Genomic DNA, 15095 nt, shown 5'->3' with positions numbered 1-15095 from the left:
ACAAAATATCGCAAATAAATTAGCAGAACAATTCTCAATGAACTCATCATCAAAAAACCAAAATAAAAAATTCCAAGCTATAAAGAAAAATGAAGAAAAAATAAAAATAAACTTCAAATCAAAAAATGAAGAAAACTACAATCAATTATTCAACAGTGCAGAACTAGAGGAGGCAATAAACAAATCTCCCGATACAGCAGTCGGCCCCGACGAGATCCATTATCAATTCCTCAAAAAACTACCAAAACCATCACTGGACTACTTATTACAAATTTACAATGAGATATGGATAACTAACAACATTCCAAAAAACTGGAAGCAGGCAACAGTAATCCCAATACCCAAACCAAAAAAAGACCATACAAACCCAACAAACTACCGACCCATTGCACTAACTAGTTGTTTGTGCAAAACTTTTGAAAGAATGATTAACGAAAGATTAAATTGGTACTTGGAAAGCAAAAATCTAATTACAGAAAGCCAGTCGGGTTTCAGGAAAAATAGAAGCCCCACCGATCACTTAATAAAACTGGAAACACGCATAAGAGAAGCATTTGCAAAAAAAGAACATCTAATAGCAATTTTTTTTGACATGCAAAAGGCGTATGACACCGCTTGGAAATACGGAATCCAAAAAGACCTGTATGAACTAGGACTTAGGGGTAGAATGCCAGAAATTATCAGAAATTTCTTAACAAATAGAAACTTCCAAGTACGGATGGACAACACTTATTCAGTCCAAAAAGATCAAGAAATGGGGGTCCCCCAAGGCAGTATCCTGTCTGTCACCCTCTTCAACATTAAAATAAACAATATCATAAAAAACATAGACCCAGGAATTGAAAATGCCCTATACGTGGACGACCTACTTATATACTACCAATCTAAATATATACAAACAGCCGAACGCAAACTACAACTCTGTCTGAATAAAATAAACAAATGGGCCATAGAAAATGGATTTACATTCTCAGAGGAAAAAACTAAATGCATCCACTTTTGCAAATTACGAAAATTCCACCACGACCCCAACCTGAAACTGGATAACAAGAACATCCCACTTACCGACCAACATAAATATTTAGGTATTATATTTGATAAAAAATTGAACTTTATACCGCATATAAAATATTTAAAAGCAAAATGCCAAAAGACAATGCAATTGATCAAAGTCCTAGCACACACCGATTGGGGTGCAGACAAAGTCACATTATTAAAATTATACCAAACTCTAATCAGATCTAAAATGGACTATGGATGCTTCATCTATGGAGCAGCAAGGAAGTCCTACATAAAAGAACTAAATACAATCCACCATCAAGGATTAAGATTAGCCTTGGGAGCATTTAGAACCTCTCCAGTAGAAAGCCTCTATATAGAGGCCCACGAGCCTCCACTGATTCTAAGACGACAGAAGTTAGCGCTACAATATTACCTAAAGCTGGTATCAAGTCCAACAAATCCTGCATATCAATGTACCCTTCACCCACAATACACACATCTCTTCAACAAGAAAGAAGATATCAAGCCCTACAGCCTCCGGATAAAAAACCTTCTCACAGAAGCCCAAATGGACATTACAAAAATACATAAATATAACAAATCAAAAACTCCACCCTGGATGATCAAACAACCACACATAATATTAAAATTAAATAAATATCCCAAAACGAAAACCCACCCATCAACCTTCCATGAAGAACTACTTATCATCCAGAATACATACAAAGAATATACACAAATTTACACTGACGGATCAAAAGATGGAGATAAAGTAGGATGCGCAGCCATCCACAAAAAAATAAAACTAAAGAAAAGGCTCCCAAACGAATCTTCTATTTTCAGCGCAGAAGCAACAGCCATAGATTTGGCACTGAATATAATAACCAATGATGACCATCAAAAATATATCATATTTACTGACTCACTTTCAATACTCATATCTCTAAAAGAAAAAAAAATGACAAACCCACTTATTACAAAATTGCTAAACAAAATAGATGCCATAACCATGAAAAAAAACATTATCTTTTGCTGGATACCAAGCCATATCGGCATATACATGAATGAACAAGCAGATAAGGCAGCAAAGGAAACTCTGCAACAAAACCACATAAGTGGAAAAATCCCCTATACAGACCTAAAGACTAAAATAAACACATTTTTGAAGAGAAAATGGCAAGAAAACTGGAGCTCATGCACCAAAAACAAACTATTCCAAATAACACCAAATATTGGAACGAGAGACACCAAAAAGTTAACAAGAAAGGAAGAGGTAGTAATGACCAGACTGCGAATAGGTCACACTCACATCACCCACTCACATCTACTAAAAGGGGAGGAGACACCAAACTGTATAACGTGTCAAGAACCCTACACAATACACCATATACTGACAAACTGCATTGACCTTGAACAAATCCGAACAAAGTATTACCAAGAAAAAAATCTGAAAACAATATTAAACAAGATTGATCCCCAAAAAATTATCAATTTTCTGAAAGAAACTAAAATATACTCAAAAATATAAGGAAAGACCCCCCCCCCCCAAAAAAAAAAAAAACCTTAAGAAGAACAAACCAATATTTAACACAACATAACGAACCTTTCGGCATTAAATGACCCCAAAGTGGTTGATATGCCGTAAAACAAAACAAACAAAACAAAACATTAACTGTCGGATATATACTAAAGAGTCAAAATAATAAGAATATTCTGTTGTCATAGCCCCAGTAATAACTGGTTTTAACTGCAAAGACAAAGCTTGTTGACTTTCATAAAAGGACTATGCTCTGAATCTACAAGTCTCTTTAAATAACAAATCTAGACTTCAAAAATTTTGTTTTTCAGCAAGAATGAAAGGGTTTACAATATTACAGATATTGTCAAAAGAACAGGATATGGCCTATAAATAATGTATTTCTATAAATCTCGTTATTTGTGAAGAAGTATAGTGAAAAGAAGGGAAGTTACTCTGAAATTAATTTCCAATTTTCCACTTCTCATACTGTATATTATGTTACTAGCCTGGGTGCCCGAGTGTTTGGAGGTGTGTTGACCAAAAAAAAAAAGTTGTAGTAGGAAGGCAGGCTCGAACCCATGACACTAAGGCAGAAAAGAAAGTGGAGGTGTGTGTAAAGGTGTTGCTTGAGCAAAAAAAAAAAGGAAAATTGCGAGCGCAAAAAAAAAAAAAAAAATAAGCAGGCTCGAACTCATAACGCACCAGAGGAAAAAATCCTATCCAAGAATTTTAATGTTCATGCATTTGCATGTGCTAAAGTTTGCTCGAAAAGAATAAACTGTTGTATTTTGTGGCAAAGAAACGCGTTGATTTTCTGTAAAATGTTTTTGACTTGTGATGGGGGGTATGAGATGAATGGATTCGCCAATCATTTTTATAACCAACGGCTGTGCTAAACAACCAATCAAAATGTTGCAAAATTATTATAAAAATCGTCGAATTTTGGATTCAATCAGTTCGCCATTTGCTACGTCACGGACCGCATTTAATTCTTCGCCGTCATCTTGGTTACTGATCTGAACTACGCCGCCATCTTTGTTCAACATAATATCTCAGAACTTAAGAGGTTACCTACGCGATGGACCACATTTGATTCTTGGTCGCCATCTTGGTTACTGATCTGAACTACGCCGCCATCTGTGTTCAACACAATGTCTCAAAACTTAACATTTTCATTCATATATTTGGTTTATCATGAAATCAAATCTGAAGCTACAAAATCATTGATGAAAGATGGGATGCAGTACAGAGTAGAATCCGAATCGGGCACACAACACATAAAAGGAGAAAACTTCTGCCCTGAAATGTCGAACATGTAAAATTCCCCTTACAGTCGAACATGTTCTTACAAAATGTGACAAATTCAAACACACGCCAAATATTGATGGATAACTTAAAGAACCTTTTTAGAGACACCAGGTCAGAAGAAATAAATTTACTAAAACCTGCTAATCTCAACAAAATATAACAAGTGAAATAAAAGCTTTTAAAATCCATAACCTAAAATACATTTGACCCAGATTGAAATGCCATTAAACAAATTCGCTCACTTGTATATATGCTAACATACAGAAGAAAACGCTGATTTTATTTGAGTTTGCAATAAAAATTGAACTTAAAACAAGAACTGAAAAATTATATTTTTTTTTTTTTTTTATTAGAAAATTACCTGGGGTGTTTAGCCCCCTGACTGATAAATGTATTTGTTTCCATTTAAAGCTATTTGCTCTTTAAATTTTTTTTATAGCCCATTTGAAGTTCAGTGAGATGGCAACCCATTCAACTATTTCTGTCCAGACTTTATCTTCTGCTAAGTTTATGCTTCGGGGATTTTTAACTGCACTTAAGGTAAATATTAAAGTTTCATTAATGATTATTGATAAACTCCATTTTTAAGATGCAAATCAAAATGATATATTAGGTTGGTGCAAAAATGTTGTATTTTATATATATATATATATATATATACACACACACACACACTAGCTGTACCCGGCCACGCGTTGCTGTGGTTCAGTTTGTTAAAATGGAACACATTCCTCAAGAAAAATTGCATTTTGTATTTATTTACTTTTAATAATTTCTGCAATTTTTCTTTTTCCTCAAAGATTCTTTTTTACCATAAATTGTTAGGGGAAAGTTTTTTTTTTTTTTTTTTTTTTTTTTTTTTTCTTCAAGAGAATGTACAAATTTTTTGTCAACAGATGTCAAGAAAATAAACAGAAAAAATACTCCCATCATGAATTATGAAAAAAAAAAATACAATGTTGATTTTAGTGTTTCAACATTTAAACAACGCTTGGTGAAATGGAATAGGGGGGGGGGGGTCAGATTCTGCATGAGTACCATTCTTTTTAATTTCGTCTTGTGTTCAATTTTTGAAGTGGGCTATCAGCAATTGCAAACTAACAAATGTAACCAAAATGCAAAAATTTAACAATGAAATAATTTTAATAAGTGCTCAGCTTCTAATAAAAATCTTAGTAAATCAATCCCCCTTATTTGTTCGGTTGTTGTAAAAATGGAAGGGAAACTTAAATTTCACTTCGTTTTATTTATTTTTTTTTTTAAATTGTGCCCCCCCCAAACCAATATAATCCAAAGAATAATGGTGCTTCTAGACTTTATTGCCGAAATTGGAGACGCCATTTTATTTCATGCACCTTCTGTGCAAATCCTGGTTAGACTATGGGCAAAGCATGAAATAAATAACGCAAAATTTAAACTGTAGAATGATTGCCGATAAAACAAAAGATAAATACAAAAACAACCCACTTCCCTGTTAAAAAAAAAAAAGGAAAAAACAATCATTTAAATTAATTTGTTGTTGACCTTTCAAAGTTTCTTTAATTCAAAATAACATTTCCAATTATTTATTTGTTCGAAAAAAACAAAAAAAAACCTAAACTCCTGTCAACCTAAGTAATTAGGTGACTGAAATAGGAATTGAAAGATTAAGGACAAAACTGAATTTCCCCAAAGGGAAAAAAGTGCTTGTACACGTGAAAATAAAAAGTTATGGCCGAAGCCTGAAATAAATAACCAAAAATATTAAGTGGAGAATGATTGCAGTTAAAACAAAAAATAAATAAATAAAAAAACAAGCCACTTCCCCGTTATAAAAAGAAAGAAACAATCCTTTAATTTTATTTGTTGTTGACATTTCATTTAATTTTATTTCAAAGTTGCTTTAATTCCAAAAAAACATTTCCAAATATTTATTTGTACGAAAAAAAAATAAAAATCCAATGTTGCTTTCATTACGAAATTGTTGTATTAAAAGTAAAAAATTTTTACGCAAATTTTTCACTAAATGTTTGTCAAATTATATTTTGATAAATTTTTATACAATAAATGTATTGGTTTTGTTAAAGATTTCAAATGGCGCTTGCCCAGTTGAAACCCTGGTGAATGTCATGTGATTGTCTGTTTTTAATAACCAAAAATGTTCCATGGAAAACTGTCCCATTCTCATTAATTAAATCAAAATATTTCCCATTAAACGGGTCTCGGAATAGACACCCCAAACCTCCCCATGTTAAGAAAGGCTTTTGGAATAGACAACCCGTAACTGTGTGAGCATACCCAGAAACCTATAGAAGTTGACATGTGGAACGTGAACGATGATTTTTGCCGTAATGTTATAATGTACATTTTCACACTAATTAATTTAGCTGACTGAAATAGGAATTTGAAGAATAAGGACAAAAGAGGAGAAAGTGTTTGTACACGTGAGAAATTTTTTGCACGGCGAGCTTACTAATTCAGTTAATTTTGGAAGTTAAATAAATCCAATATAAAAATTCATTTCAAGATAAATATTAGTTTTCTTGGTATAATTCCAAGATAATTAGTTTTTTTTTTTTTTTTTTTTTTTTTTTTTTTACAAGGGTGTCACCACTTATCAAGGCCCAGAGGCCACTCGAGGATAAGGGTTAATAGGTATACATTAGTCATTGTGATTTTAGCATAGTAAACAGTGGGAATTTTAAAACTTTGATTACTTAGGGGGACGATTCAATTAGAACTTGTTCACATTGGACTTTTTCTTTTTCTTTTTTCTTTTTTTTTTTTTTTTTTCATAGGTATCAACTCATTATCAAGGCCAAGAGGCCACTCAAGGATAAGGGTTAAAGAGTGTACAGTAGAAATTGGACAATATAATAATCATTAGTAATGAAAATTTGTTAAATTTGATAACTTATATGGAACGGCTCATCAAGAACTTATTTACGTTAGACTTGAAGACAACCATATTGTAGTCAGTCGGAAAGCAGGAAAACGGAAGACAATTCCACAGGCGTGCAGTTCTAATAAAAAAGCTTTGTTCATGGAATCTACGTTTAGGTTTAGGCACAGATAAAGAGTGGGGGGAATTATTGATAGTGTTTACAGCTAGACGAGTGTTTCTTGTGAAAGTTTTGCGAGGGGGGACCATAGATTAAAGCTCAGTCAAACACTTTCCATGAAAATAACGATACATCAGAGACAAACTCGCAACATCTCTTCTGTGAGATAGAGGTTGCAAGGAAGCGAAAAGGACATCTCCTACGAGGCTACGAAGTCTATTTTGAACTCTATCAAGGCAGGCCAAGTCCTTTCTAGCAGCTCCTGCCCAGATGTGGCAACAGTATTCCATCCTTGGACGTACCTGGCTCTTATATAGATAGAGAATTGCATCAGCAGTGAGATATCTCCACCATTTTTCCAGTGGCCATGGCAACAGATTTGATGTAGGTGTTCCATTTAAGATCTTGAGTAATGGTCAAGCCCAGAAGCTTGTCAAAACTTGAGGCCTCCTGAAGACGAGAGCCATTCATTTCAATTGATGCCAGATGTGGATCAGAATGTTGATGATGTAAAGAGAGAAACTTGGTTTTAGATGCATTAAAAGTAACCAGCCACTCCTTTCCCCATTGTACTACATGCAAAATAGTAAAGTCAACTAAGATATTGAAATAAATATTACAAAAAAGAAAACATCTTGTTTGTGCTAAAGAAAACGTCAGTGAAATTCATTTTTCTTTGAGTTATATCGTAACGATGTTTACAATCGCAATGAAATCTGAAAAATGGGAACATGAAAAAAAACGAAACGAAAGCATACGTAATGCAGTAAACCGGAACTGAGGTTTTTAGAGATGCATATAGAAATGCATTGTTTACATTTGTAAATGTAGTATTTCTCTAGCCGAGTCGGTGACTTTTTTTTTTTTTTTTTTAAAGCACACGTAAAACGATTTGTTACTAATCGAGATTGATATGTGCGTAATCGCTTTAAGTGAAAATTTGACATCTTACATTTTGTAATGCGGTAACCGTAAAATTAATCTTTAACTCTGTAATCGGGTAAACAGAAAAAGAAAACATCAAACGAAACTAAAGGAAATGATATATTATATGGTAATGAAAAAAAAGGGAAAAGAAAAGGAATCACCAAGAAAAGGAGAGAATCCTTTCCCCCCCCCCCAGTGTAATGTTTTGAAATAAATTGTAAATAAGCAATGTATAATTATGCGTGGCACGTTTCCTGCAATAGTAAGCATTTCAGTTTTTGTATGCAACTACAAAACCCGTAATCGGTGTGCGTTCGTATTAATCCCTCGTGAACGATGAAGCGGCAGTGTAAATGGAGAGCAGGGAAAGGAGGAATTAGATAGAAAAGATTTTGCAACTTCCATTGATTCTTACAGGTTTTGGCAGTGAACTCTCACCAGAAAAAATATAGGAATGTAAGATTATCGAGCAAGTGTAGAGGTGGTAGGCCTATAGTACACCTCGGATAATGTGCTGCAGTTTGTGCATATTACATTTGCATGAAATGTCTCGAGTTTTAATCCTATTAAGGTCAAAATCAAATGGGAAAAAATGAGTTAATTTTATTTATATAGAGAACATTATATTTATATATATATATATATATATTAGTTTAACATCAAAAAAACATTTTTGCACCAACCTAATAGTTGAGTAATATACAAAAATGTTCAGTTTTTACTGCTTTTTATTTACTAGTGTATTAATGTAGATCTAAGTTGACATTAAGTAGAGCTACAGGAAAGTTGTTACAATCAATAAGTGGGACAAGGGACAAACATACCACTTCTGCTTATTCGTGATCTTGGGTGTGAAAGGAGAGAAACCGGAGTCTTCATGTTGACAGCTAACATTTAATGTGAATAATCGCTACCCCTTTTAAGAAAGGGGGGTAACTCTCTCGCTCTTTCTCTCTTGGTGACCCTCCCCCTCTTCAGTGGTAGTGATGGTGTTCTGAGTTCGGTATGTGTGGAGATAGCTGACAAGGCTGATCCTGACCTAAAATTGCCTTTCACGGTGAGGGCAGGTAGTGCCACTTCTATTTAGAGGGTTTGCTTGAGGACGTTCTTCTCTCTCCCTCTTTCTCTTGAGGTGTGCATGTTAGTTGGCCTCTAAGGTAGCTGTGTCTTTGGCAATGGTTTGCCTTCATGGTTCGCTTGTTCTTAGCCTGGATCTCCCATATACCTGTATTGACTTCAGGTTTGCTTTTAAAAGATTTTTGTATCGCTTCTTCTGGCCTCCTTGACTGTTTTCCTTTTAACTGGCCATAGTTGTTTTGGCAGCCAGAAATAAGATATCTGTTGCTAACTGGCCAATGTCATGTCGATAGCTACAGACACTAGTCTACAAAATAATTGAAGCAGGCATAAAAATAAGTTTTGCAATCTTATTTTGGAGTCCTGATTTTACATATATCCATTTCTAATTTCTGAATACACATACACACACTATATTTCTCTGCTAAAAATGTTAATACTTTTATGATCTGATTTTTGGTGTTCAATCTATATAACAATCCAAATTTTGCTAATTCCATTCCCCATTTTATATAATTTTTCACCATTCAAGTTTCAATCTATTCATAACATTTACTCTTATCCATTTTAGTAAAAAAGACTTTAATTCTAACAAGGAATTACTTATAAATAAGTTTAAAAATTTCAACATCACTTTCAAAATTTACTTGGCAACTGTAGCACATCGGCCAATAACTTCTGGGCCTAATATATAAATGGTACTACTAATAAAAATAAGTCCATGATTTTTATAAAGTACTAACTTTAAAATATCACATCAAAATTTGAGCCCAATCAGTTTCCAAATTTGTTAAGTTAAGCTATTGGTAATTTTTTAAACCCTTGTAAAAAAATAATTCCTTGCATTGATAAAGCATTACTTTCTAATGGAAGGAGGGAAGAGGTATAGGTCCAGCAAATCAATAACTTGATAAGTGCTATTCGGATTCTGCTCCATCATTAAGAGGTAATATGTTGACTTTAAACCTTGTTGTACAGATACAAATTATGTTCAATCGGGTCGCCCAAATTTGGTAGTTGTCTTGGAAAACAAAAGTCTACAAATTTGTTTAGGTCAATCGGGAATTGAAGCTGAATTAGATAGGAGGGGAGTGAAAAATATCAGAAGTGTATGCACCATTTTGCATGAAAATTTGTCAATAAGAACAGGATTCCAAGTGACTTCTGCACAAGCGACCAATTTTCAGATGCAAAAGGTATTTACTCGTTGATTATTGAAGAAAAATCTACAAAAATGGCTAAAAATTAAATTGTTTTTCACAAAGACAGTACTTGAGGTCACAAATTTGTGGCAAAGCTATACAAGTTGCACTTTGAATTGCTTTTGCATCCACTTTGTTCTCTAGATTTGCCTACTAATGTCTACTAGCTATTTGCATAATTCAAAAGAATGCTCCAAAGAAAAAGATTTGTCGATAATGAAAAAGTGATACAAGAAACTGGAGGCGGATTTTGAGGTGTAAAACAAATCTTGCTACAAAAGGAATCAGATAGTTAGAAAAACCCTGGAATCTGTCTCTTAGGTAATTACACTTTAATGAAAGTCAAATTTTGTCAAAAACTTATTTTATTACTTATTGAATGATACATTATAAGTGGCTTCACTTTTCTTTAACTTTTCTCTTCTGTGTTTTAGTTGGTAAAAATAGCTGCTAAGGAGTCAATCGAAAAAAAAAAATTGGAACTTGGTTAGCATAAGTTTACTTAATGTGCTCCTGTACACATGTGCGAATATACCTTTGTTAGTCGATTAATTTTTTTATCTCAAATGGTAACAACTAAGGCTGGAGCACTAAATGCTTTCTGTTTTGATTTAAGCTTGATGGCACCAAAGTCTTTTATTTCTGAAATCACAATTTACACAATTATATAATGGGTATAATAAAATAAAAGGGCTCCTCTTGTCTTTGACATCCTATGGATGCCCACGAAGGGGTGCCTGCACATGAAATTTTTGTGGGAGGAGGTACGCAATCTCCGATCACACCTCTCCTGAGTCGACATTGTTAAATACCAGTGGCAAGTTAAGTGTATGTACAGGACGACTGGAAACAAATGCCGAGATTAGCGGAGAGCACATACAGCGCCTAGAATTCCAAAATGGTCACCCGTCTGGTATTAACCAGGCTCAACATTGTTTAACTTCAGTGATCTACCGAGAACCAGTATGTCAACGCGATATATATATATATATATATATATATATATATATATATATAAATTGATAAAGAATTGGTTATATAATAAATATGAAATCTTCATGAATTAAAATATATAAGCATATTTTATGACCAGGCAATGCCAGACTCCCTGCTAGTACTAAGATATTTTTTGTTTAGTAAATTATAAATTATAGCTTAGAATGATTAAAAAGGATTTCTTTCAAATGTAACTCGGTCCAAGAGCTAAGATATATATTTCAATATATATTTTGTGTTAAAGTATATTGGGGGGGGGGGGGCTTTTGAGGAAGCAAACATTAACTCCCATTTGAATTAATAAAGTTAATAATTTGGGTCTGTACCAATTTGATATTACGTTACAGACCCAAATTAAGTTTTAAAGAAAAACATTCTGCAACCTATGCAGTGTAAATGAGTTATCTCCCTTTTAACAGTTGTATGCATCATCTATTCCAGATTCTAGAGGGCATTACCTTATTTTAACAAGAGAACAGATTTTGTTTGGATTTTTTTTATTTTTATTTTTTTTTTTCAATATCCATTTATTCATTTTGCATATGTTAAGTTTATAAGCAACAACTTGGACATTTACTGTTGAAGCAAAGCAATCTGAAAATGTTTTGATTACGTTTGGTGTCGGAGTTCTTGCAGTGGGACAGCAATAAATACCCCTTACAGAGTCAGAAAGTGGGATTGAGAAGTCAGCGTCCCCAGAGGGGCATTCTAACCTGCAAAAAGTGCCTGGGCAGCTCTGTCAGCATTTCTCAGTGAGGGTGCTTAAGGCAATTAGCAATAAACTAACCTTTTTGCAAAGAGAAGGCAAAGCCTGAGGGGGGGGTGAACCTCCTAGAACTGCTCAGAACTTTATTCCCACAACAAAATCAACAGGGACTGGATCATTAAAGGACTGGTCTAAGCTCTGTTGATTTTGGGGGCCCAGGATAAATCCATTCCTTTCAACTGCCATCATAATTGAGGCGTTGGATTTGATGTAGTAAAAAGAAATTGAATACTTGAGATGAGGATTGATTATTCGTCGTCTTTGGATTCTTAAAACTACTTTTCTCATCTCAAAAATTCAGAAACGTAATATCAAATTGGTACAGACCCAAATTAATATGAAAATGGGAAAATAACGTTCAAGATGAGAACGATAGTACTGTGACAATAATCGCCGACTTCAGCTAAGGTTCACATGTACATTCCATCTCCATCGAGGACCTCTGAGCAACCAACTACTCTTGGCTGTATCAAAAATCCAACAGCCAAAGCCACAATTTGTCTCCAACTGCAAAGTCCAACTGAACTCTCAACTCTGACAGTCATAAAGTCCCAACTTCTGACTGCCATTAAGTTTAGCTTTGTGTCATCAATTGTTTCTGCCATCGCCACTCCTTAATGTCATAAATACTTGCCCAGGTGTTTGGAGGTGTGTTTAGCAAAAAAATAGTTTTCTTGGTCAAACATGACGTCCTTGTCGTAGTATGATACCGAACTCGTGAAAATCCATCGCCTGTCGAAAATTTTTGCGAGACATACACACACACATTTACGCTTTTATTTATATATATATATACATACTAGCGGGAGTACCCAGCATTGCCCGGGTGTTTAGAGGTGTGTGTGCTCTTAAATCCAAAAAAAAAGAAAAAAAAAAAAGTTTTGGTAGATAATTAGGATCAAACCCGAAGCCCTGAGGCGAAGTTGAGAAAAAAATAGATGTTAACCATTCGGCCAGCAAGAAAGAGTAAGTAAAAGACGTTTGACTTTATTTAAGTAGAATTGACAGGTGCCTGCTTAGTGAGGTCAAATAGAAGTCGCGGAGTTAAGATTTACGACAACGTAAGCAATGGCTATTCAACAGTTAACATTTCTGTGGAACAGTTTTTAATGAGGTGAAAACCCAACTTTGGGGAGGAAAAGCAGCTCTCCCATTTATTAGAGGAGTGTTGTCCAAATGAAAGCAATCGTCTGATATGACGGTGAAATAGCGAAAGAAACACGCGGCGATCTAAAAATCTGGAAAAAATAGCGTTTAAAAGTCGGGCAAATTAAATACGCATAACCCCCGTTAAGTCGTACACATTATCATCTAGACAGCATATAAAAAGTTTTAAGAACGGTGAGCCGACTGTGCGCTCCCCTGAAAAAAGCCTTTTGCAGACATACATACACACACACACACACATTTTCGCTTTTATATATATACTAGACTACCCATGACCTGTTGGGTCAGTATGTTATATTAGCTATGGAATTCATGTATGAGCGTGACACTTGTGACGTAAAGAAAATAGTTTTTTTGTTTTTGTTTTTTTGTTTTTTTTTACATAACAGAAACATTTCTATGAAAGTATATTGAAATGAAAAATCACGGACGAATCACTCAAACATGAAAAAAAAATCCTCCCTATTTGTGTAAAGTTACCTATTTTTTCCAAATAATCGCTCAAAAATCGAAAATTAAACATGATTTCCCTATGTATCGAACGCTGACGAAAGTCATTTAGCAGCAAAAATGCATATGAACCTACCGATGAAAAATATATAAGAATGAAAAACCCATATTGGAATCCTTCAACCAAGTTATAGAAACTTAAAAATCTAAAAAAAAAAATAAATAAATAAAACCTGAAGCAAAAAAAATAAAACTTAAATAAATAAAATAGAATAAAATAAAACTAATATTGAAACAGATTAGTAAATATGTCAACAAATTCACCGTTCTTACACAACTATTTTGTATCTAGAAATGTAAGCAAAAAATAAAAAAGGAAGGAAAAGGGACAGATAGAGAGTAGTAGTTTTGGCTTTACTACAATTGTTGTTTGTCAATGGGTTAAAGTTGTTTAGTTGTAAGAAAATAGCGACAGTATAGTTGTAATAAAGAATAGTTGCAAAACACCTCCACTCTTCCCATGTTAAATAATAATTTCGAAATAATAACGTTAATATTTCAGTGCGCAGGTCAAAATCTGCAAAAGAAGCGATTTGTGTTTGTTTACGTTGTTAAGGGTTAATGCGATGTCGTAAACCGGAAAGTGGGTTACATCACTCGTTACAAGATCATTTGAGTTTTATAATTATATATGTATAAATCTCCATTGTTCAGTCCTTTTGCTATCACCATTCGTCACTCTTATTTAAACCCTACCTTTATTTCTTTGTGTGCGTTAAAAACAAATTCCTCCCCATTGTTTATTTATAAGTTCTTTTATTACTCCCTAAACTGTACAAACTTTTAATGAGTTTTTTTTTTCTTTCTTTCAGAAATATCATACAGACCCAATAACATGTGAACTGAATCCAGCATTGCAAGAGACTTGTAAAAAAATCGAAGCTGCTATTGCAGTAGTCATCAGCAAGTTAACCTTGGCACAAATGTAACGAAAGCCAAATCCTAGGTTTCTTAGTTCTTTTCAGAAACCATTGATAGGCCTTACATTAAATCCAGAGACACTAAATAAGTACATCACTGTATGAAGCGTTGCCTTATTATTTCTCTCGATACTTGCTAATGTTAATTATTGTAAGCAATTTATATATGCGTGTGTATACATATAATTATGGGTACTACTATATTGCGTTGTGATCATTCAATGGTTTATATTAATACCAGAACTTTCAAAGGCGTAGGAAATGGTGGATTAAAAAGTCATTACAACTTGATCTTCAGTACGAAAACGAGAATTAGTCTGGTTAAAAATGAAGCTAGAGCCTGATTTCTTACATCTTTAAAAACCACCGGTATCAATGACTAATTGAATTATCACTGTATAGTATTGTCCATAATAAAAATGTTTGTTTCTCTTAAACTATATGTAGTATAAAAAAGATATATACTCTCTAATAAGCTATACAAAAAAACCTGTTCTAATCCCTGGGGACATCATCAGGTTAATTTCAATTAGCCTGGTTTTTCTCAAGAATGAAATGCAAACGTTTCTTTGCAGCTTACTTGCCATAAGTATATTTTTATACTATTAAGCTCTACACGTGTATTGAGCATTGTTTTATAAATACCGAAAGTTTACACAC

At 33.8% G+C, this 15095-nt stretch overlaps 1 protein-coding gene across 1 annotated transcript in view; it reads left to right on the top strand.

Annotated features, from left to right (window-relative positions):
- Positions 1–14537, top strand: part of LOC145280018 (tetratricopeptide repeat protein 27-like) — a 117980-nt gene extending 103443 nt beyond the window's left edge. The window contains exons 23-24 of the mRNA XM_080131660.1: positions 4269–4369; positions 14328–14537. Of these exons, the coding sequence (XP_079987786.1) occupies positions 4269–4369; positions 14328–14444 (218 nt within the window). The 3' untranslated portion in view covers positions 14445–14537. The remainder of the gene's footprint in view (positions 1–4268; positions 4370–14327) is intronic.
- The last annotated feature ends 558 nt before the right edge of the window (positions 14538–15095 follow it).

This window comes from Euprymna scolopes, chromosome 7 (genome assembly GCF_053919585.1).
Source record: "Euprymna scolopes isolate OS-2025 chromosome 7, ASM5391958v1, whole genome shotgun sequence".
Taxonomy (NCBI): Eukaryota; Metazoa; Mollusca; class Cephalopoda; order Sepiida; family Sepiolidae; genus Euprymna; species Euprymna scolopes.
This window is presented reverse-complemented; position numbering and strand designations above follow the sequence as displayed.